The sequence below is a fragment of the Alligator mississippiensis genome, chromosome 4, assembly GCF_030867095.1.
Source record: "Alligator mississippiensis isolate rAllMis1 chromosome 4, rAllMis1, whole genome shotgun sequence".
Lineage (NCBI taxonomy): Eukaryota > Metazoa > Chordata > Crocodylia > Alligatoridae > Alligator > Alligator mississippiensis.
In genome coordinates, this window is record NC_081827.1 from 254,508,025 (window position 1) to 254,530,508 (window position 22,484).

The following is a 22,484-nucleotide window of genomic DNA, read 5'->3' on the forward strand; positions in this document are numbered from 1 at the left end:
TTGATTAGGGGAGAGGTCACGCGTGACCACGGGGTCCGCTCCTGCCTCTCCTGCCTGACAACACCCAGCACTGACCGCAGACCACAGGCCTCCGCGGGGGTGAACACTGGGGCTGGGGAGCCGGGTGGACACTGGCAGGGCCGAGCCCTCAGCTGCGGAGATGAAGGGCAACCCAGGAAGGGAAACTGTGCCCCTTCTCTGTGTTGTTGCTGTTTCTCTGGCCCCCAATGCTGAAGCGGTCCTCCTGGCCTGGCCACGAAGCGCTGGGACGCTGTCAGAGGTACAAGTGCTGTGTTCAGATCCAGACGGAGGCCTGCACATCTGATGAGGCACAAGGCTGCTTTGTGCCCCGTTATCGAAGCACGGGGCAGTGCATTGATCTCTGTTGGCTGAGGTTTATGAGGACCATTGAGGTACTTGCCCTAGAGCAATGCTAATGATAAGACATGACCAAGCCTGGAGAGCTGGGCTCTGTCCAGAGTTTCCTCTCTGCTTCTCGCACCGTCTCGGGTTACCATTTGACAAGTAGCGGTGAACACCAAGGGAAGGTGCAGGTCGGAAACATTTTGATGTCAGATGCATTTAGGCTGTCAGTTGTACAACACATCTGACATCTGTGACGGGGACTTTTCCGTACCTTTTTGCTATCGGGTGTCAGACTTCCAGAAAGCCGCTGGCTCCTGCATGCCGTCGGAGGGAAAGTTGTGCGTGGTGCTGAGTTGTGCATCCTCTATCGAAGAGCTGTCCTGGACCAGGGGGAACCAGGCAAGAAAAGTGGGTCGCCTTGAAAACTGGTCGATGAGGCCAGGGCCCAGGGGCTGATCTGTGGGGAAAACTTGAGGTCACTTAATCCTGGGGTCTCCTGCCCAGCGCCCCTGTGTAGCGTATCCATGTGCCACAAACACTCAGTCAGCCATAGAAGAAAACAGGGGTGAGGAGACAGCCGGGTGCTAGCCTCCAGTTCACGGCACTGGGACTAAGGTCTGGAGCTATGGGAAGTCCCCGGGATGCTTTTCGGAGGGCCAGGACATGGCACTGGGGATGTGTGACTGATGGACAGTCCCTGGCACAGGCTTCTCAGCTGATGCCACCTGCTCCCTCCCTTCTGCGAGCACGGCCGGATGCCAGGACCACTGCACCAGCGCTTGTCCTGCCCCGTGGCTCGGTGGCTGGAAGGGAGGATGTAGCAGCCAGGGAAGCGATGGGGCCCTTTCAAGGTGCCCTGGGAGGTAGGAGAAGGAAACATCTTCCCACGGGGCAGAGGGGGACTATTTGATGTCCTCATTGCAGCGGGTAACTGCTCCAGATCTTAGGGCCACCGACAGTCAGGCGGCTGATGGTTTTCAACGGCGTCCGGTGCTGCTGTGCTGCTCCAGACAGGTATTCTCAGTGGTATGTCGAAGAAAAAAAAATCAGGGGCCACCACTCATGTTGGGGCGGCTGGGCGCCAGAGGATCACCAACTAATTTCTTGGGACAACAAAAGAGAAAACGGTGTGCATGTAAAGGTCAAAGGGCCAAGACGAGTGCTCCCCCAGGGGACACCGAGCAGAGCACCCCAGACAGCGCCCACCGGATCACAAACTGCGGGAGCTCGCCGGCGGCTACTGCCCAGCGGTGCTCTGCCCAGAGACGGGCGTGGAGGACACCGAGAAAAAACGCCCCGAGGTGCCCGGGAGCCTTCCCGGCCAGCGCCTCCCGCCTGGATAGCCAGATAACAAGCTTGGCCAGAGCCAGGAGGAGGTTGACCAGGAGGTCCCGGGCCTTGGTGGGGCGACGGATGGGGAGTGCGTAAACCAAAATGTGCGGGGAGAAGTGCAGCCAGAACGTGAGCAGCGAGCTCTGGAGGAGGAGGTGCAGGGGCTGCAGCCTGGCGCACTCAATGACCAGGTGCGCCAGGGTCTCCCTCTGGTGACAAAACGGACACTTGTCGGAGACCGTGTCAATGTGCACCAGATACACGCCCGTCGCGACGGCCTCGTGAAAAAGCCGCCAGCCTAGGTCCCCGGCGGCTCTTGGGACGAGCTCCGAGTAGATGCTGAGCCACCGAGGACCATTGGCATTGCCCTTGCCAAAGTAGTCCTGCCATTTGGTGTCCTGGCGGGACGCGAGGGCGGCGTGATGGATCGTCCTGCGGACGAGCGTGTAGAGCTGGCGCCGGTGGGCCGTCGAAAAGTGGACCGGCGATGTGTCCCCCAGCCTGCAGAGGTGGTGTGGGGGGGAATGCATTGGGGCCAGCCGCTGTGCGGGCCTGACCAGGAACTCCACCGGGCTGGGGGACTCGGGAGGGGGAGGACCACCCTCTCGCAGGGTCCGCTCGATGTAGGCAAGGGCGTCTGCGGGCAGCGCGGCTTTCACCTCCCGGACTAGGCGCGAGCAAGTTGCGCGGCCTATGGTCAGGCCTGTGCGCTGGGCCGGCGCCGTGGGGCTCAACCATCCTTGCTCGTCGTAGTCCAGGAGGTCTCCGAGCCGGGTGATTCCCACCCAGGCCATCCTCAGGAGGCCTCAGGCGAGGCTGCCGCCAAGACCGCCAGATGCGGGTTGAAAAACAGCGGCTCGGCCAGCAGGTCGCCGTCCCTGGCCACCCTCAACGGAGACCTGGAGGTAGAGACCAGCCCCCGGGCCTGGAGGAGGTCTCGGTAAAAGACCGGCAGCTCCCCCGCCACCCGCACGAGCTCCAGGCCACGCAGGAAGAAGAGCTGCCGGTCGTATCGGAGCCCCCGGAGGCAGCGGAGGAAGGCTCGCCCCAACAGGCTCCATGCCGCGTGGCTCCCGTCACTGTCCAGCAGTCTCTGCAGGGCCTGGAGGCGGAACGGCAGGACCCGGCTGCGGAGGCACCCCAGGCCCTGTCCCCCTCCCGCAAGGGGAGGGTCAGCACCCGTGCACAGACCCAATGCCGTCTTGGCCAGAAAAACCCCAGCGCCCATCTCTGGAGCCTGGCAGGGACCTCAGGGGGCACAGGGAGGGTATTGAAGCGGTACCAGAGCATGGACAGGACCAACTGGTTCAACACCAGCGCCTGGCCCTGGAGGGACAGGCACTGCAGCAGCCCCGTCCATGCCGGAGCCTCCTCGCCACCCTCAGTTCTAGCTCTGCCCAATTCCCCGGCGGGGAGGGGTCCGTGGGGGACAGGGAGACCCCCAGGTAGAGCAGCGGGCCCGCGCTCCGTGCTCCACCCGATGCCCCGGAGCGCGGGTGGGAGCGAGCCCACCTGCCACCCGGCACCCACCGTCAGCCCGGAGCTCCTGGCCCAGTTGACCCGGGCGGAGGAGGCCGCTGAATAAACCGCCTGGCAGGCCGCCACCCGCTCCAGATCTTCCGGGCCCTGGACCACAAGGAGCATGTCATGGGCATATGCCGAGAAGACCAGCCGCAGCGCCGGGTCCTGCAGCACCGACCCGGCCACCCGCCTCCGTAGGAGGCACAGGAAGGGCTCCAGGCCTAGCGTGTACAGCTGGCCCGACATCGGGCAGCCTTGACGCACCCCTGCCTGAACGGGATGGGCTCCGTCAGGGACCAGCGGAGCTCAACCAGGCGCTCCGCGGAGGCGCACCGCGCCTGGAGGGCCCGCCGGGGTTGATGCAAGATGTGGCGGGCTAGTGACCCGATGCTGTACCGAGTTGTCATTCCCCGCCTGGCAGGGTGCGTGGTCAGGTCAACCCTGCCCGACCTTGCCTGAGTAACAGGGCTCCTGTCTAAGCCCCTCTTACACAAATATAGATGAAATGGTTATTAAGGACAAAGCACGAGGCGCTGGGTCCCACGTATGAGGCGTGTGCCCTCCTTCACGGTATCAACCCCTGCGATTACTAGACTCCCCGCAAGGGAGAAGAGCCGGGGCCAGCTCCAGCTCCAGCTCCAGCTCCCGAAGGGGAAAGGGCGGGCTCCCAATATCCCCCCGCTCCCAATATCCCTCAGGCCCTTTCGCAGTCCCCCCCGGGTCTCCTCCTTGCCTGAGACCTCACGACTCCGGGGCCACGAAGGGGATCGGGGATCTTCCCCGACCCGCTCCTCGTGGCCAGGCTTCCCAGGCTCTGGCCGCGGCCCAGCCGCCTCTGGGCTGGTGGCCCCGAGCACCCACATGCTCTGGGAGGCTCCCGCCCTCTCACCGGGGTCAGAGGCCCGGGCCGCCTCATGCGATGCGGGGGCTCGGTTCAGCCCAGGACCCTTCCTGCGACGAGATCGGTGCTGCACCCTGGCCCCGCGCCTGTGCCGGGGCTGGAGACCCGAGCCACTGCCACCGGCTCCCAGGGTCTGGGTGCCGCTGCGCCGGCCCTGTGCAGTGGGGCCCTGGCCACTCGCCGGGGCTGCAAACCCCTGCTGCCTCTCACAGCTCCCAGGGTCCCGGTCCGTGCAGCGCCGCCTGCGCCGAGTCCCCGTGCGCCGCTCTGCGTGCCGTGTGCTGGAGCCGGGCTCTGCCCCCGATGCCGTGCAGGCCGTCTCCTGGGGCTCTCGGGGAACAGGACCCGCAGGCTGGGCAGCTCTCCCAGCTCCGCTCCGCTCCGTGCCTCGGCCATCTGCTCGTGCACAGCACGCGGCTCTTTTTACTCCCCTCCGAGGCTCCGCCGGAACCCGCACAGCGCAGTCTCCAACCAGGTCCGGCGCGTTTCCCGCCTTGCCTGTCCCCTGATTGGAGGATGGGCTCCGCCAATCACGATGAGGATTGTCCAAGCCCAGCGTGCCGGGCCCTTCCACTAAGTCCGCCACAGAGGGGTGTGCGCCTCACTGTCACCCCCAAGAACTTACTCTGAACCCAATAAACACCTTGGTTTCTTCCTGATGTACCACTAGGTACAGAAAAGAAATGATTAATCGAAAGAAGATATTATATATATATATATATATATATATATATCAAGTCTAATACAATAAAAGCTGTGGCACTTCCAGCTGCACGTCTGTCTGTCCGTAACACTCTGGGCCGACTGCACACATGCTGCCCAGAGCCTGATTGACAGGTGGGGGGCGGGACCAGGCTGTGCTCCCCTCCTGGGGCGTGGCCGGGGGGACTGGCTGTGCAGGGGTGTGACTTATGACTGGGGGGGTGGGGCATGAGACCACAGGGTGCCACGGGGGGGGCGGGCAGGGGGCCCAGGCAGCACCTACTGGCTGCAGCACATGGCCACAGCACCCCCCACAGCACCCTGCAGCCACGTGCCACGTCCCCCCCCCATGGCCATGGCCATGGCCTCACGTAACCGCAAGCCCTGCACCCATCGGGGAGCTCCCGCTGGCTGCAGGGTGCAGGGGGTGCAGCATGGGAGCGTGGGCACAGGGTGCCATGTGGCGCGCTGGCGCAGGACGGGTGGGGGCACCCACGGAGCGGGCAGGCAGGGGCTGCAGGCAGGGGTACTGGGGGCGTCATTCTCTGACCAGGCAGCTTCTCCCAGCCCCCGGCAGCTTACCGCCCCCTCCGCCCCCTGCCCCTGACTGGACGGCTCCGACCCGGGGGCAATCCATCTCTCCTGCGATGACTCGGGTGCTCTCCGTCCTGCTGTCTGCTCCCCGGCCAGCCTCAGCTCGTCCCCTCTGCCTGAGGGGAGAAGGACAAGGGCTGAACCCTGCCCCTCTCCAGGCTGGGGTTGCTCTCCTCTGGCTTCCCAGGTCTCCTTTCCCTTCCTCAGCTCTTCGGGGCTCAATAGTAGGCAGTCGGAGCCCTCGGTTTGCCTCATCGCGCCATGCCAGGACTCATCATCCGGCCGCCCCGCCCCGCCCAGGCGGCCTGCCCCCCCGGCTCCCCGACTGCCTGGGCAGGCAGCAGGGCCCTGGGTGAGCCCGGGACCGGGGAGCACAGGCTACTCGCGGGCATCTGCACCCAAGACCTGCGGGCTTGGAGCCTGCATGCCGGACGCCTGCCATAGACCCGGGAGCATGTGACGCCCCCAAGGCTGGGCCAGAGGGCACTTGCCAGCGGTAGCGCGGCACAAACTTGAACACTTCAGTTCTGCTCAATCAATGAATTCAGAACTGCTTTGGCTAACTTGGCCTGCAACACCAAATTAAACAAACAAGCCCGGGCTACTGTCCCTGCAAGACACGCAGCTCCCACCCGCCTGGTGCCCCGTCCCCCTTCCCGCCGGCCCTCGGCGCCAACCTGCGCTCTTACGACAGCGTCGGGCCACTCGCGCCCTGACAGCACGACCCCGGGCCGTGCCCAGCGCAGCCCGGCCTCCTGCTCCCACGCTGGGTCTGGCCGGTCTGGCAGGAGACAACAGATGTGGGTCCCTTGGGCCCAGCTGCATAGCCGGGAGGGGAGTGGGGCAGGGGCTGCAAGGGGAGGAGGAGGAGGAGGAGGTGGAGGTGGAGGTGGAGAAGACTTCTGACACCGGCTCACGGACCCGTCAGGCTGGCGCGGCCTCAGGAGGTCACCGCTTGTCCCGCGCCCTGCTCAAGGCTGGCACAGGCCTGTCGGGAGCCCCCCAGACCAGGGATCATCCAACCTCACACCTCCCAGGCCCGGAGCCCAAACCCCACACAGCCTGTCCCAGCACGGCAGGGGACGAGGGCAGCGCCAGGGCAGGCTTAGGCCGGACCCCGCCAGGGAAACGCACGGCCGCCCGCTCCCCCGGGCACGGCACAAAACCGCAGCAGGCAGTTTCCTTGCTCAGAAATGCATCCTGCTCGCCTCCAGCGACGCAAACGGGCCCTTTCTGTCCAAACCACCCAGCCATTTCCCCGAAGCGATTGCTCTTTCAGGCACTGGAAAGTGAAAGCAGCAGCGGCTGGAGGAGAAACACGTGCAAGCACGAGGGAGGCAGGGCTGCAAGTGTCACAGCAGCTGCGGCGGAAGCACTGGCCGGACGCGGCTCGGGGCACACGGGTGCAGCAGCTGCAACCTCTGCGCCGCGTCCCCAGCGCCGGACTCTCAACGGGGAGTCGAGCTGCAGCGGCCGTGTCCCCTGGAGTGAGACACGGGCACAAGGACCTGCCTCAGGTGAGTGGGCTTCGAGTGCCTGGGGTCCCTGCTCCCCCGCTGGGAGGCTGGGGGGACAGGAGTGGGGGCAACTCTTGCAGGGGCTTCCCCCAGGGGCCAGGGGCCCAGGCACAGGCACTGGTGTAACCCTTGCAAGCCGGTCCGGCCCAGCCCCAGGACAGGGGCGCAGACCACAATGGGGCACGGCTCTCCCCCTCCGTACCAAAGCCAGAGGAGACAAAACCAAAACCAGACTGTTTCCTCCGTGCGGGGCGAGAGCTGTCAGCGCCCCAGGATAGGAGCTGACCTCCCTCCTCGCTGCCGGCAGCCACGCCAGGAGGGATGTGGAAGGCACTGATACACGCCTCACCGGGCCAGGGAGGCTGCATGGAAACCCCCGGCCCCCCACGGCACAGCCGCCGAGCCGTGGGGCTGCAAGGGGGAGAAGCTGGGAGGGGGACGGGCTTGTCGGCTGCAAGGAAAAGGAGATGACGTCTCCCCGAAGCAGCAAATGTCCAGCTCTGCTCCTGCCCCTTGCACCTCTGCTACCCGGGGGGCAAAACTGGCCCGGACGTCTCTGCCGGACGTCGCCTCTGCTCCATCATGGGGGGTCTGTGATTATGTCCTTTCTTTCACAAGGGCAGGCACAAAGTCTGGCTGTCCGGCCGGGGCAGCCCCCGTTGTGAGGCTGCTCGTTCCTCTCCGAGGGCCGCGCCAGGGCTGACGTACTCTGCGGCTCAGCCGTCGCACGGGCTGTGCTTGGGCTGTGCTCCCGCCCTCCCGGCTCACGTGGGCCCACGCCGGGGCTGCGCCGAGACCAGGCCCGTGGCTGCACTGCCAGCCGGCCCGGCGGCAGGTAGCACTCATCAGTACCGAGCACCGTGAATCCCAGCAGTTTTGTTTTCTGCTCCCTGGGTTTTGTACTGAGTCTGTGTCTCTGCACCGGCACACAGCTCTTTTATCGTGTAGCACCAGAATCTGCTCACACTCCTCCAGCCCCATCTCGGCACTGGGCCGTTTTGCAGAAGTGCATTGCAGCTGTCCACACGAGCAGTCACAGACACGGCACGCGCCTGCGTAGCAGCTCTGCTGTAGCGCACGGATGTCCAGACAGTTGGATGTGCTAGTCACTGAGGTGGCCTGGTCTTCCCTACCACAATCCCAGCCTCCTCCCCTACTGTTCCCTTATTTCTTCCTCCTGGGGTCCTTGTGGCACCGGGACAGAGAGCAGCGCTGTTTCCCATGGCCCTGACAGCACAGATGCAACACCTGAGCCTGCTGGTTCACAGACACCGAGGGTGTGGAAGGGACCGCAGGAGGTCACATCTAGTCTGATCCCCTGCTCCAAGCAGGACCAGCCCCAACTACATCATCCCAGCCAAATGGTGTCAAGACACGCTGCAGAGGTCCCGGCGAGACCATGCCCCTGGCTTCGGAGGAAGACAACCCCTCCAGTCCATACCAGTCTAACCAGGGAGGAAAATCCCTTCCTGACCCTAAATATGACGCCGGTCTGACCCTGAGCGAAGGGCAAGACCCTCTAGCCAGGACCCTCCGGCTTCAGTCCCAGCGGGAGAATTGGCACAGCCCGGTCGAAGCCCCAGGGCCTCTGGGGAGGCTTAAAAACACCCAGACACATGAAGGAGAAAAACAATGTGAGTGAATGGGGGGCTCCTTGGGGACCTGCTCCAGGATCTTGCCAGCTATTGAGGTGAAGCTGCCAAGGGAGAACCCCACACACATGCATGCGCGGGCGCGGATGCGGCCTCCTGCTCCCCGGCTCCGTCCTGCAGTGACCACCCAAGCAGACACCCTCTGTTTGCTCTGCAAAACACCACGCTGGAGCTCCAGCGCCCAGCCCGAGCCAGGCGGGCCTTCCTATTCACCAGCACGCACAGCCCAGGGCCTCCTGGTCTCTCCCCGATGGGCCACGCTCCAGCTCCCCGGCCCGCTGGTCTGCTTCCCGCTCCTCCAGCGTGCTGGAAGGGAAGCCGTCCTCGGGCCCAGGGCACCGGCAGGGCTCATGGCTGGGAGAGGAACAAGCGCTTGCAGGGGAAGCCAGAGCTGCCTGTCACGGAGCTTGCACCTGCCTGCCTGCACCTGTCCCGGCCCTGCTGGAGGCGGGATAGGGACTCCCGAACATGCTCGGGCAGCATTTGCGGCCCTAAGCTCAGATCCAAGGTGGTTGTGTTGGCTACAAATGTCCAACTCGGGATCCTTAAAATTCTGGTTTATTAGGCAGATTGAAACACTGTAATGAGTTAAATCATAAACCCTGGGGCTGGTCCCCACACACACACACACACACACACACACACAATAGCAAGCTACAGTGTCAGGTATCCCTATCCTACAAGCGCTGGAGTCTGCCGTTGATGGCCAGTCCAGGCTTCTTTCAGTGCGATGTTATCCTCCAGAAGGGGGTCGCCGGCTGGTCCTTCTGGCTGGACAGGTCTGGCCGAGCTGGAGATCAAGAGTGCGCCCCTGAGGGTCACTTTTCACTGCCTTTTATCTGTCCTTGGCAGACTTGGGTGACTCCCCATTTTCAGGTTTCCCCTGTGGTGGGCCAGTCGGGGGCGCTCCTGCGCTGAGCCGCCCACCTCCCTGCGCCCGACCACCTTCCAGGCCCCGAGTGCCTCCTGTCTGGCCGACCCCTTCCCTGGAGCACACCCGCTAGCCTGGGGTCCCGCTGCCACCATCCCAGGCTCTGGACTCACTTCTGGCTCTGTGCACCTTGGAGAACACAGGCCTGATCGTCCAATGGGTGCTAGACCCAATACAGGCACTTGGGGCACTTCCCCAAGTCAGGGGCTGATTAGGAAAGTCTCCCTTAGTCCACAGACCTAAGGGGCCTCCTCGGCATAATTTAGACCCACCCCTCAATAAGTCTCCCACACCGGTCACAAGGAGAACTTTATTGATTACAGGGGGTAGGGCGGAAACAGGGTAAAAGGTAGAGCAATATCAGAGAAATCTTACAGGAATATCAGAGGAATCCCATAGAGCAAACCAGGGTGGCTGAGGTAGCCGTTTAAACGCATCTGAGTTACTGAAGCTAAATATCTAATCGGATCACTAGTAGCTTACTCACTCGCATCATCCAGAGGTGGTTGGAGTTTCCTCTGGAGGCAGGGCACTCTTGGAGCATGCGGTGATGAGGAGAGAGCCAGGTTCAGATTCACCTGGATGACCGCATGGCTAATGGCTGCCTCCCCTTCTTCTTGGACCGAGCCCTTAAATAACCTCTCTGACCTCAGCAGCCCGGTCCAGTCGAAGCTGCCAATACTGGCCACAAGCCGACCAATCTCCCCAGCATCCCTGGCTACCTGGGCCCGCGCAGGGCCGGGCTTTCCTCCCTGCCCAGGTGACCAGAGCATCCGCCGCCCAGGCGCCAGGCTTTTGTCATGTAGACAAGGTGTGAGATCCCCACCCAGAGAGATTCAACAGCAGCCTCTCAGGCTGGTGGAGACAGATCTCTGCAGAGGGGCACCGACGGTGGCATTTCTGCCACATCCCCAATCCAGGGTTCATTGACCCTTGTGGGACTTCCCCCCCCTCGGTGGCTACTGGACGGCATCTGTCAGCCCCAAGGGTCGTCCGCACGTACGTGCAGGTTTGGGAATCCATTGATGAATTTTGAATAAGGCTCTGGGAGTGGTCGATCTGGAGATATTCAGCCCAAAAGTTGGTCCCCGGCGTTGATTAACCCAGGCCAGGGCTTCTAGCCCTTGATCAGTGACTTTTAGCGATTTCCCGGTTGTTACATTGTCTGCTATTGAGTTCTTCCGGTGGCTGATCTGCAGCTTCCAGGTGATAATTGCTGCCTGCTGCTCCAGTGTTACACATTCAATCACTGATTCACTCGCTCTTTCAGGGGCCAGCCTGATACAGGGAAGGGCAGTTTGATTCCTGCCCTTGTTAACATTGTTACAATGTATAACTTACTTCTGAAACTAAATACATTCAGTTGAAAGTTGAAAGGTGAGGAGTATAAAATATAAGCTACAAATGCCATGGCGCACAAATAGATAAAAATACCAAACTACAAGGGGAGATACAAAATGTACACATACACATTTTAAAACACAATTCCTTATCTTAAAGTGAAAGAGAGAGGAAAGAAGAAAAGGTAGAAAAAGAGAAACATATCCAAAGAGGGGAGAGCAAATGCAGGCAAGAGGAAAAGGGGGCTTTCTGCTACAGTTGCATAAGTTAAACACAGTGAGTGTGTCTACACATTCATTAATGTGCTTTAGGTAACGTGCATTAAATCTAGTACTTCCATTGTGTGTACTAGAAAAGGTGCATTAGCCTATTTTAATGTGCATTAGTGAAAGCACTTTTTTTTTAATGCTTTAATGCACATAAAATAGGTAATGTGCATTAAAGCACACATTTAGATGGGCCCACGGAGGTTCAGCAGATGCAGCAGTGCTCCCCCGTCAGCTGGGGCTCCGGCCCAGGGGAGCGCGGATGTGGTTCCTGTGCAAGGCAACACGTGCACGGCAGGACCACAGTGGCACCAATGTTTTATATCATTTTCTTTCTGTCTCTTTCCTCCTGTGGCAGACTGGGAAGGATGGATGAGATACGGAGCAAGCTACAGTCTGCACAGGACAAACTGCAACGCCACACAGATACCCTCAAGGCAGTTGCAGATGCTGTGGACCGAGTTCACAGAAACGTCACAGTAGCCAGCCTTGTCGGAGGGGTGGCGGGCACAACCGCCGCCACCATAGGGCTCCTCCTTGCCCCAGTGACAAGCGGGGTCCCCATTGCAGCGACCAGTGTGGCAGGTGCGGGGGCCAGCGTGGTAGCAGCCATCCATCCCTGACATAATCCCTCCTTCTCCGTGAGTTTGCCTCGTCACCCCGCGCCAGGACCTGTCACAGGCCTCCCCCACCCAGGCTGCCTGCCCCGGGCCCTGACCCCAGGGTGGGTAGGACGGCCCCAGGCGAGCCCACCGGGCTGAGGAGCATGGGCTGCTGCACCCCTTTCCGCAGAGCCAGGCGGCTCCTTTACCCTGGGCTCAGCTGCAGTCTCCTGCCTCCTGGCTCAGGTCCCAAACCTCAGCTCGTCTCCGTCAGGCTGCCCACGTCCTGAGAGCCCAACCCAGGCTGTGCCAAGGGCGCTCCCGACTCCTGCCCTTGTTTGCTAAGTGGGCTCTGGCCATGCAGGAGGAGACAGAGCAAAGCTCCAGCCCTCGGCTCATCCGGGCCCAGGCGGTTAGATGACATCAGGAGCACTGCAAGGGTCTTTCCTAGAGAGGAGGAGGAGGAGAAAGCCCGAAGGGAGCAGGCAGGTTTGCAGGGTTAGCAGGCACACCAGGCCATTTCCCCATGCTGGCTCGCTCGTCCACAGAACCATCCACCACGCCGCCCTCGCATCCCACTAGGACACCAAATGGCAGGACTACTTTGGCGAGGGCGTAGCCGACGGTCCTCGGTGGCTCAGCGTCTACTCGGAGCTCGTCCCGAGAGCCGCCGGGGACCTAGGCTGGCGGCTCCTTCACGGGGCCATCGCTACGGGCGTGTATCTGGCGTGCATCGACACGGTCTCCGGCAAGTGTCCGTTTTGTCACCAGAGGGAGACCCTGGCGCACCTGGTCATCGAGTGCGCCAGGCTGCAGCCCCTGCACCTCCTCCGCCAGAGCTCGCTGCTCACGTTCTGGCTGCACTTCTCCCCGCACATTTTAGTTTATGCACACCCCGTCCGTCGCCCCACCAAGGCCCGGGACCTCCTGGTCAACCTCCTCCTGGCTCTGGCCAAGCTTGTTATCTGGCTATCCAGGCGGGAGGCTCTGGCTGGGAAGGCTCCTGGTCACCTCGGGGCGTTTTTCCTCCGTGTCCTCCGTGCACATCTCTGAGCAGAGCACCACTGGGCAGTAGCCGCCGGTGAGCTCCCTCTGTTTGTGAGCTGGTGAGCGCTGTCTGGGGTGCTCTGCTCGGTGTCCCCTGGGGGAGCACTCGTTTTGGCCCTTTGACCCTCACCTGCACACCCTGTTTTCTTTTTATTTGTCCCAAGCACTCAGTTGATGTTCCCTTGGCGCCCAGCCGTCCAAGCATGAACGGCGGCCCCTGTTTTGTTTTGTTTTTCTCTCTGCTGGACAAAACATCTGTCCGGAGCGGCGCAGCAGCACCAGCACTGGACACCGCGTTCCACCGCCGGCCGTCAGACCGCAGACAGCCCAAAGTCATGAAGCTATCCAGCTGTGAAAAAGGACATCAAATAGTCCCTGTGCTAGGCAGCGGGCTCTTTCCTCACCCAGAGCCAGACACTGAGGCCCTGCCCCGCAGCCCGGCACGGTGCTCCCCTGCCCCTTCCCACGCGGCCCGTCCCCGACCTGCACGGGCAGGGATGCTCCCTTCCCGGCTCTGCTACAGAAAGGGGGTCGACACTCCTTGCAAGGGGTCAGGACTGAATGGGCACCCGGACTCCAACTGCCCCCTGCAGCCCTCCCCACCCAGCCCCCGAGCCCCGTGCGAGGCAAGTGCCCCTGCAGCACACCCGGGAGAGAGCAGGCGATGCAGGCACCACCAGCGCCTGCCCTGCAGCAGCAAAAAAGGAGCAGGTCCACAGACGCTCAGAGGACCCTGCCCCCATGGCAGACTGGCAACCCCTCTTGCCCCACACCTGGTGCTGGGTCTGACCTGGGCAGCAGTGCAGGACCCTCCCGCTGGGTCTCTGGTTGCTTCCAGGTGCCCACACAGCCCGGAGACCCCCACCCTGGGCTGGGACAGGCTCGCTGTCCCCCTGCTCTAGTGCAGGATCCATCCTACCCACCCCTCCAGCCTCAGCTTCCCCCACCGGCTCCTCAGCTCCTGGGGGCAGCCAGGCTGGAGATCCCACGACTGCAGCCTGCTTGCAGGGGCCCTGCAGTCATCCACCAGGCCCGGGCCCACCGGCAAGCACAGGGTCAACGTCTGCCAGAGCAGGGTTGACCCCTGGGGTCTCATGCCTTCCTTGGTGACCGCCAGCCCGGTGCCTTGAGGGTTGATGCTGACCCGAGGGCTTGAGGCAGCAAGCCCCCAGGAAACCCCATCAGAGCTGGGGAGATGGGGGCACAGCCCCCCAGGGCAAAGGCAGCGGGAGCATCGCTCCCCAGGCAGGCACAGGCAGAAGGCTGCTCTCTCCGTAGCGGCTCGGGCCCTGGGCACGGTTTCAACTTGGCAGCCTCCACCCTGTGCAGAAATTTCCCTTCCTGTTCAGATACAAACGGCACCACTGAATTGCCCTCCAGCCCTCCATCTCCAGCCTTGCCCCCACATCCCCCAGCATGGCACACGGCTGTGACGAGGCCCCTGCCCCAGGGACGGGGCAGGGCGGGGAGGGACTCCCGAGCAGGAGTCACCCTGAGCACAGCTGTTCCCTGCTGTGCCCGGGGGGAGGAGGAGGAAGGAGCCGCGCGGGCCAGCCCTGAGCCACCTGACCCGGTCTTGCAAAGCGAGAGCTGGAGCCGCTCCCCGCCACCCCTGCACAGCCGAGCTGCGGGCACCCGAGCACGGGAGGAGCCGGGGCGGACGGACCGTCTCCCTCCGCTCCAGGCACAGGACCTCAGCCTCTGCCACCCCCTGCACGCCGCATTTCTGCAGCCCCCGTGGGACCCTGGAGCAGAGCATCAAGCCACCGCTGCCACGTGCCCCAGAGCACAAGACCCTGCTCAGGTGAGCCCGGGTCTCGGCTTGGCCTGCGGGCCCCGATCCCTGCTCTGAAAGGAGAGGAGGGGAAGAGCAGCCCCGGGAAAGCAGGGGCCCTGCAGGCACAGCCTGGCCGTGGCGGGTCACCGTGGGGCCACCGTCCTGTGGGCTCTCCCCGCAGGGAGAGGGGTCGGATGTGGGATGAAGCCCACAGCTCCAGCTCCCTCGCAGCTGAACCCGTGCCAGCATGAGTCACGCGTCACAAGCCTGGCCTCCGCCCCGGGACGGAAGGGGCTGCGCTCGCTTCAGAGCCCAGATGGGAGTTTCCTCATTCCTCCGCTCCCCAAGCTGGCAGGGGCCTGGGGACCACTCCCGCTGCCCTGCCGGCGCCGTGACCCCGGCAAACCCGGCCCTTTCGTGCACCCAGGGGGGGACTGAGCCCTGCTGCAGGCTTGTCACCGATTTAGCTCTGGGCTAAACACCAGCTGACGGCACCTTCCCAGCCCCGGCCCGCCCTTACTGTAGTGTCCAGGGCACCACAGGCAGCGCCAGGACCGGGTGTGCCTTCGCTGCCCCGCCGGCACCGTGACATGCATCCCCTGCCCTCCTGACGCAGCGCATCCCAGCACTGTCCGTCTCCCCGCCGGTCCCGCCCGGGCGCTTCTCCCCACGAGCAGCTTTCTGGATGCGCCCAGACTGCTCTGGTGAGGGCTGGGGGCGAGGGCACCCCGCATGTGGCCAGGAACTGTGCCCTGCACTGGGGAACTGCCTCCCCCAAGGCCCCGCCAGCCCACGGCAGGCTGGGCAAGTGGCCACCACCCTGCGGTCCTGCGGCGCTCAGCGCCAGCCCTCACCGCAACAGTGCCCCGGGGGAAGCAGGATACAGAAGGGCTGCTGTAAGGAGGGCAGGGATCAACTGCTGTTCGTGGGGACACAAGCCAAGGGGCTCCAAGCGCAAGGGAGATTTGGAAGGGACACGAGGAGGTGCTTCCTGACGCCAAGGCCGTTTGCACCCAGGAGCAGATCCCTGCAGCGGCCATGGGGCCTCCATTGCTGGAAGCTCTCAGAGCAGGTCAGATGGATGCTTTCCCGGGGTCTAGACGGGATGCTCCGGGCTTGGTCAGGTGCCTCCCACGGTGCCTTCCGGCCGCGTTTCTGGTTCTAGCGGGAGATGCTAGCGCAGCCCCCACCCTGAGTCCACACCTTTTCTCCAGACATAGCGTGCCTCCTTCCTTCACCCTTTCCCTGTGCAGCCCCCACCCCACCGCTGTCCGGCACCGCTGAGCCGCTGCCTCGTCTCCGCGTCCTCCACAAAACGCAGCATCCAGAGCCGGACGCGGGCTTCCAGCGGAGCCCCACCAGCAGCCGGCAGCGGGTCCCGCTGGGTGCCACAGCCCGAGGCTGTGTTTCCTTCTGAGCACATGACTTTGCCACCGTTTAGCACAGGGTTGTTTTAGCCTCCTGTATTAACCAAGTCCAATTAAGGAGGATGCAGGAGCCCAGGGCACCCCGGCCACCCGCCGGCACCTGACAGATTCTCTGGTGTCTTCACCCTTCGCGCCAGCCAGGCCTTGTCTGCACCCCTCCCCTTCCTCCGGCACTGGGCTCTCAGGCCTTCCTCAGCCTCTCTGGGCTCTCAGGTCCTCTTTGCAGTGCCCAGGCCTGGCCGGAGCCTGCACCGGGGTCACGGCAGCACCTTCCCGGGTGCCCTCGGCAGCCTCCTCTTGCCCTTCAGCCATTCTTGAGCCTCGTGGCTCAGTTACGAGCCAACGAGGAAATGCCAACAAGGAACCGCACAGCTTCTCGCTACCTGAGGCTTGCCCTCCTGATGAGCTCCCTCTGCTAGCACGGCTGGCCCAGACTAGCCCGGAGCCCCACACCTCCTCCTCCCCCTGGCATCTGACCCCCTCGCCTTGCGCCAGGGCCCAGGTGCTGCCTGTCCCCTAACCTGGGTTTGCTGCACGGCAGCCTGGACTTTGCCCCTGCAGCCTGTCCTCAACCTGCCGCTCTGCCTCCTGCTATGGGGGCTTCGGTGAGCAAACAGGGGCAGTTTGCCATGCCCCTCTAGCCTTTAAGGTAGGCTTTTTCTTTAATTAAGAGCAACTAACCTATTTAGTCTAAGTAGCTACAACTCAGCAGTTAGAGTCAGACCAATACTTAAACCTCTTGCTCAACGCGGGGCCAGCCAGATGAGCAGAGAGAGGCCGTGCTGGAGCTTGATGGCCACCTTAGCCACCACCTGTGCCCTCTCCCAGCCGCGCCTGCCTCCCGGGGCTGGCAAAAGGCATGAAAACCCAGAGGACGCCGTCTTTCTGTCCTGTTCCCCTGTTGGCTACAAATGTCCAACTCGAGATCCTTAAAATTCTAGTTTATTAGGCAGATTGAAACACTGTAATCATAAACCTTGGGGCTGGTCCCCACACACACACACACACACATGCACACACACACACACAGTAGCAGGCTACAGTGTCAGGTATCCCTATCCCACAGGCGCTGGAGTCTGCCGTCGATGGCCAGTCCAGGCTTCTTTCAGCGTGGTGTTATCCTCCAGGAGGGGGTCGCCGGCTGGTCCTTCTGGCTGGACAGATGTGGTCAAGTTGGAGATCAAGAGGGTGCCCCTGAGGGTCACTTTTCACTGCCTTTTATCTGTCCCTGGCAGACTTTGGTGACTCCCCAGTTTTCAGGTTTGCCCAATCCAGGGGTCATTGACCCTCGTGGGACTTCCCCCCCGCCCTCGGTGGCTACTGGACGGCATCTGTCAGCCCCAGGGGTCATCTGCATGTACGTGCGGGTTTGAGAGTCTGTTGATGAATTTTGAATAGGGCTCTGGGAGCAGTCGATCTGGAGATACTCAGCCCAAAAGTTGGTCCCCGGCGTTGATTAACTCAGGCCAGGGCTTCTAGCCCTTGATCAGTGACTAGATTTCCCAGTTGTTACATTGTCTTCTATTGAGTTCTTCCGGTGGCTGATCTGCAGCTTCCAGGTGATAATTGCTGCCTGCTGCTCCAGTGTTACACACTCAATCACTGATTCACTCGCTCTTTCAGGGGCCAGCCTGATACAGGGAAGAGCAATTTGACTCCTGCCCTTGTTAACATTGTTACAATGTATAACTTACTAAAACACATTTAGTTGAAAGTTGAAAGGTGAGGAGTATAAAATATAAGCTACAAATGCCATGGCACACAAATAGATAAAAATACCAAACTACAAGGGGAGATTTAAAATTTGTATGTGTGCATTTTGTAACACAATTCCTTATCTTAAAGTGAAAGAGAGAGGAAGGAAGAAAAGGTAGAAAAAGAGAAACATATCCAAAGAGGGGAGAGCAAATGCAGGCAAGAGGAAAAGGGGGCTTTCTGCTACACCCCCAAGCTCTCTCCTGCAGCCCCGCCACCTGAGAGGGAAGCCCAGGGAAGGCCTTAAAGCATCTTGTTCTCACCCAGACTGCACGGTCCTTCAGCCTGGGCGGGGGGTCGGGTGCACTGGTGCTAAAACAAAAGTCAAATCTGTGTGCTTTTTCAGGGCTCGCACTGGAAAGCTGCTTGTGACTGAAGCATATGGGCGATGTCTGCACAGGGGATAAGCTTCCAGGAAGTCACGGTGTGCAGCGAGATAGCAAACCGAAGAACATGCTACACTTATAAAACGTACCGCAATGACAGAGGTGTCCCCCTGGCCAAAGGGAAGGCGAGCATCGCAGCAGCAGCAAGGCAGAGCGCACTGGACATCCTGAGAGATGCCCTGAAGAAGAAGGACCGTGTGCTGATGGAGACGCCCCGGGACCTGATTTGCTGCGACTGTGAAGAGCCCAGGTTGTGGATGGAGCGGTTCGCCGTGCTGACGGAGCAGCGGGTGAGAGACCTCATCTCCGTGCTGCAGGAAGCCACGCTGGTGGAGGATCCTTCCAGGGGAAACCTTCTTGCAAAGAGCAGCCAGAAACACGGAGGCAAAACCATTTACCTGGGCCCGCGGTTCTGGGCGGCTCCGAGGCACCTTGACAAGGATTCGCAGCCAGGGATTTTAATCCACGAGGCCTCGCACTTCCTGGGCGCGCAGGATGTCTCCTACCAGCCAGTCAGCATCTGCGTCGGCTGCAAGGGGCCGATGGTGAAAACCAGCTCGCCCGTCCCGGCCAGTCCACGGTTTGTTCCTCTGCCGAACGCGCTGCCCAGTGCCAACAACGCGGAGTACGAGTTTGAACTGACCCTGCGGCACCGTGGAGACTACGCGCAGGGGAGATACTCCTGCTGCGGGGAGCCGGCGAGGAACTCCGTCTGCGAGAGCGCCGTGCCCATCGAGCTCTTCGCTCCTCCGAACGACCTGGGGTAAGTAATGTCGGTCTGCAGCGCAGCCCTGCTACACGTTCCAATTTCATCTGGACAGGAACCAGTCGGAGAGTTGTTTTGCACGTCAAGCACTAATTGTATAGCTGGTTGGCTTTTGTTATAGCCGGAGAGTCATTTGTATCCTGTGATAATTACTTGGCACAGGTGTCCTGTCTAAATTTATGGAATGATTAACCAGTAAATTGTGTAATAATTACTTTACACTTTTGGCTGGTCTTACTTTGCACATGTGGCCAGTCTAAATGTATTGCACGATTAACCAGTTAATTGTCGGATATCTGTAACGTGTAGCACAGGTGGACTGTTCGAGTGCCCGGCAGGCCCCAGCACCCTGTAAGAAGTGTCCTCTTATTCCCCATGTCCGGGGACCTGTCAAAGGGGGGACACTGCCCAGCTAAAAGAAAAGCCAGCAGTCCGAGGCGCCCCAGCCCCCACCATCTCTTCTTGGCCTGACGCCACCCTAATGGCAGGATCTTTATCAATGATCTGGACGAAAATGCAATCCAACATGTGGAGGACAAAGAAGAGCAGGGAGTAGCATGGGGACAGGCCGGGGACAGCCTGGTCAGTCGGACTCATTTGAGCCACGTGACATGTAAGACCACACACATAGGGACAACACCTGCAAGTCACACAACAGGGCCAGGGACCGAGCGCACCCAGGGAGGTGGCAGCCGCAGTGGAGGGCATTTGGGAGGTGCTGGGAACCCCTGCCAGCGTGACCGGGGCAGGCTGCGGGAGCTGAGCCACGCGAAGGCCGAGAGGTGACATCCGCGCACGTGGCAGGGGGATGAGCGGTGGCTCAGTGAGCAAGCTCTGCTCCATAGGGACAACATCCTGTGCCCACATAATCAGGGCACACGTGTTCACACCTGTCACCTACAGCCACACTCAGCCCTTGGTAACAAGGACCCAGCCTCCGTGCAAGGTAACAGGGACATGATGGGATGTTTGGGACCTGGGAAATAATTTCCCCTTTTTGTCTCTTCTCCATTAGCGAATTAGAAGAGCTGAGCATTCCTGAAATACTGAGGGGGAGGCTGGTGCCGGCCCGGGATGGGCTGCAGCAGCACGTAGCGGCGCTCCGCACAATCGCCGACGCTGTGGACGAGGTTCACAGAGGAGCCACGATAGCAAACGTTACCGGAGGGGCGGTGGGCATCGCGGGCGGGATCACCACCATCGTGGGGCTCTGCCTCGCCCCCGTGACCTTCGGGGCATCGCTGATCGTGTCCCTCGTGGGGCTCGGTGTCTCCACGGCCGGCGGGCTGACCAGCGCAGCAGCGACCGCCACCGACATGGTGCAGAGTCGGGTCAAGAAGGAGGAGATCAACAGGCTCCTGGGCCAGTGCCAGGCTGAGGTGCAGCTAATCCAGCAGTACATGGAGCACGTCTCAGTCCGGGTGCAAGAGGCCAAAGACAGCGCCAGGCTCGATCTGCTGTTTGCAATCCCTCAGATCGGGGTCGGAGCAGGGCGCACTGTTCTCAACACCATGAATATGGTCAGAGCTGGAGAGCTGCTGGCTAACGCCAGCCGCGTCGCGAGATTCGCAGGAACTGTCACGCACGTCCTGACAGCCCTCACGCTGGGCCTGGACATCTTCTTCGTGGCCAAGGACTCCATAGAGCTCCACAGAGGCGCCAAGACGGAGCTGGCCAACAAGATCCGAGAGGCGGTCGCCGAACTGCAGCAAGTGATCAACCAAGTCAACGACGTGTATGAGGCGCTGACCGGGGAGAAACCCAAACCGGACCCTGAGGAAACGGGCAGCGCCGCAGGGTCAGCTCCCAGCGAGTGAGACTCGGGGACCACGGACGTCACACCGCCGTGCCCGTCTGACTGGGAGGTGATTCACAGAGCGCACCCCCCAGTCACCGCTCAACACAATCACGGTTGTTGCGTGTCACCGCATGATTCAAGGAAGGTCTAAAATGAGGTGGCGGGTTGCAGTCAGCGGCGGTGTTTGTTGCATTGTTTGTACACAGACCAGAGCAGGTGGGAACACGCACGTGCTAGATTCACGGGCAGCCTGCCTGTTAACATCACCCTCTGCCCCCGGGACACTTCCCGGCAGCCCGGGGCCTTTCCCACGCTGGGCTCAGCCCAGAGCAGAAGCTGAGAGGCGCTGAGAAGTTTGGGTCCTGCGCTCGTTAAGAAAGCCAGGAAGCTCCCGGGTGCTTCCCCAGGCGAGGCGCCAGATGTGCACACTGGGAAACGGCCAAACCAAATTAGCTATAACTTGGCTCATTTGGAGAGTCCGCTATTTCATAGACGAGCAGGGATGCTGGCACCGCCATCCGCTCTGCGGCACAGGCCATTAAGTATCACCAAAGCCCCCCACGCAAGCCCAGGGGCTGTCGATATACGAGCCGTGTCAGTACCCAGCATATTACAGCCGGTGCCGGAGGGGTCTCAGTGCCTCCGGCCCCCGCAGGGCCCTGGTCCGGTGCGACCTGCGCATGCCCAGCCATCCCCGGGACAAGAACCCGCCCAGACCCCGGCCTCCCGCCCTGTGGAGCCTGCAAGAGAGACCCCGCCAGACTCGAGGACCAGGGGCTCTCTGCCATGCCTCCAAGCAGGGCTTGTCCCCTGACCAGCCCCTGCGGGACGAGGCTCTGGGCGGGAGAGAAGGCACCCGGGGGCAGCCAGGCTCTGCCGTGCGGTGCGGTGCGGCGCGGCACGGCACGGTGCAGCATCCTGTCTGCAGACACAGGACGGTTCCCGGGGGCAGGACCTGTGGCCCAGCCGTGCTGGGGTCGCTGCGCGAGGGCTGGGCTGGGGTCTCTGTGGAACCGCCCCCACAGCCCTGCGCCGCTCTCCTCCGCCCGTCTGCTCTGCCCCAGGAGGGCAACCCCAGCACTGGGCCTGCCCCACGCACACGGGACTGGCCTGTCCCGGCACCAACCCCCTCGCCCCCGCCGCAACCATCCCACGTGCGTCATGGGCCCCGCTCCTCGCAGCGCACACACAATCCCACGTGTCGTGGCACACACGCAGTCACACATGTATTGTGGACCCTGCCCCACAAGGCGCACATGCAATCCCACACATGCTGCAGGCCTCGCCCTAGTGGCGCACATGTACTCCTACACAGACTGCGGGCCCCGATCACAAACGTGTTGCGGACCCCTCCCCTCAGGGCGCACACGCAATCCCACACGTGCGGCAGGGCCCACCCCATACGACGCACGCGCATTCCCCACGTGCATGATGAGCCTGGCCCCTCAGGGCACACACGCAATGCCACACATGCTGTAGTCCCCCCCCATTGCAGAGCGCAAGCAATCACACACACATTGCAGGCCTCTCCCCATAGCAGGATGAGCCCCGGGCCGTGGAGCGCAGGCTCCCGACACCCGGCGTCCTGGCTGCAGCCTGCTCTGGTTGCAGCTCTCACCCCGGGGCCCGGGGCTCTCGCCAAGTCGCAGAGAAGTGGGGCTGGCAGGGACCGCCTGGCCCCCCAGACAAACCATCGCCTAAACTCGACCCCGCTCCCCTCGACATCCCACCTGAACCTCCCGCAGGGAAAGCAGGGAGCCCATGGTCCTCAAGTCTGGCGGGGTCTCTCTTGCAGGCTCCGTG

The 22,484-nt window shown here is 62.0% G+C and overlaps 1 protein-coding gene across 1 annotated transcript; it reads left to right on the plus strand.

The window, feature by feature from the left end:
- The first annotated feature begins 14,130 nt into the window (after positions 1 to 14,130).
- On the plus strand, positions 14,131 to 21,548 carry LOC102573164 (uncharacterized). The gene is made up of 3 exons (XM_059727592.1): positions 14,131 to 14,576; positions 18,078 to 18,880; positions 19,899 to 21,548. Exons 2-3 carry the CDS (start codon positions 18,120 to 18,122, stop codon positions 20,698 to 20,700), a joined length of 1,563 nt encoding a protein of 520 aa, XP_059583575.1. The 5' UTR covers positions 14,131 to 14,576; positions 18,078 to 18,119; the 3' UTR covers positions 20,701 to 21,548.
- Positions 21,549 to 22,484: the final 936 nt, after the last annotated feature.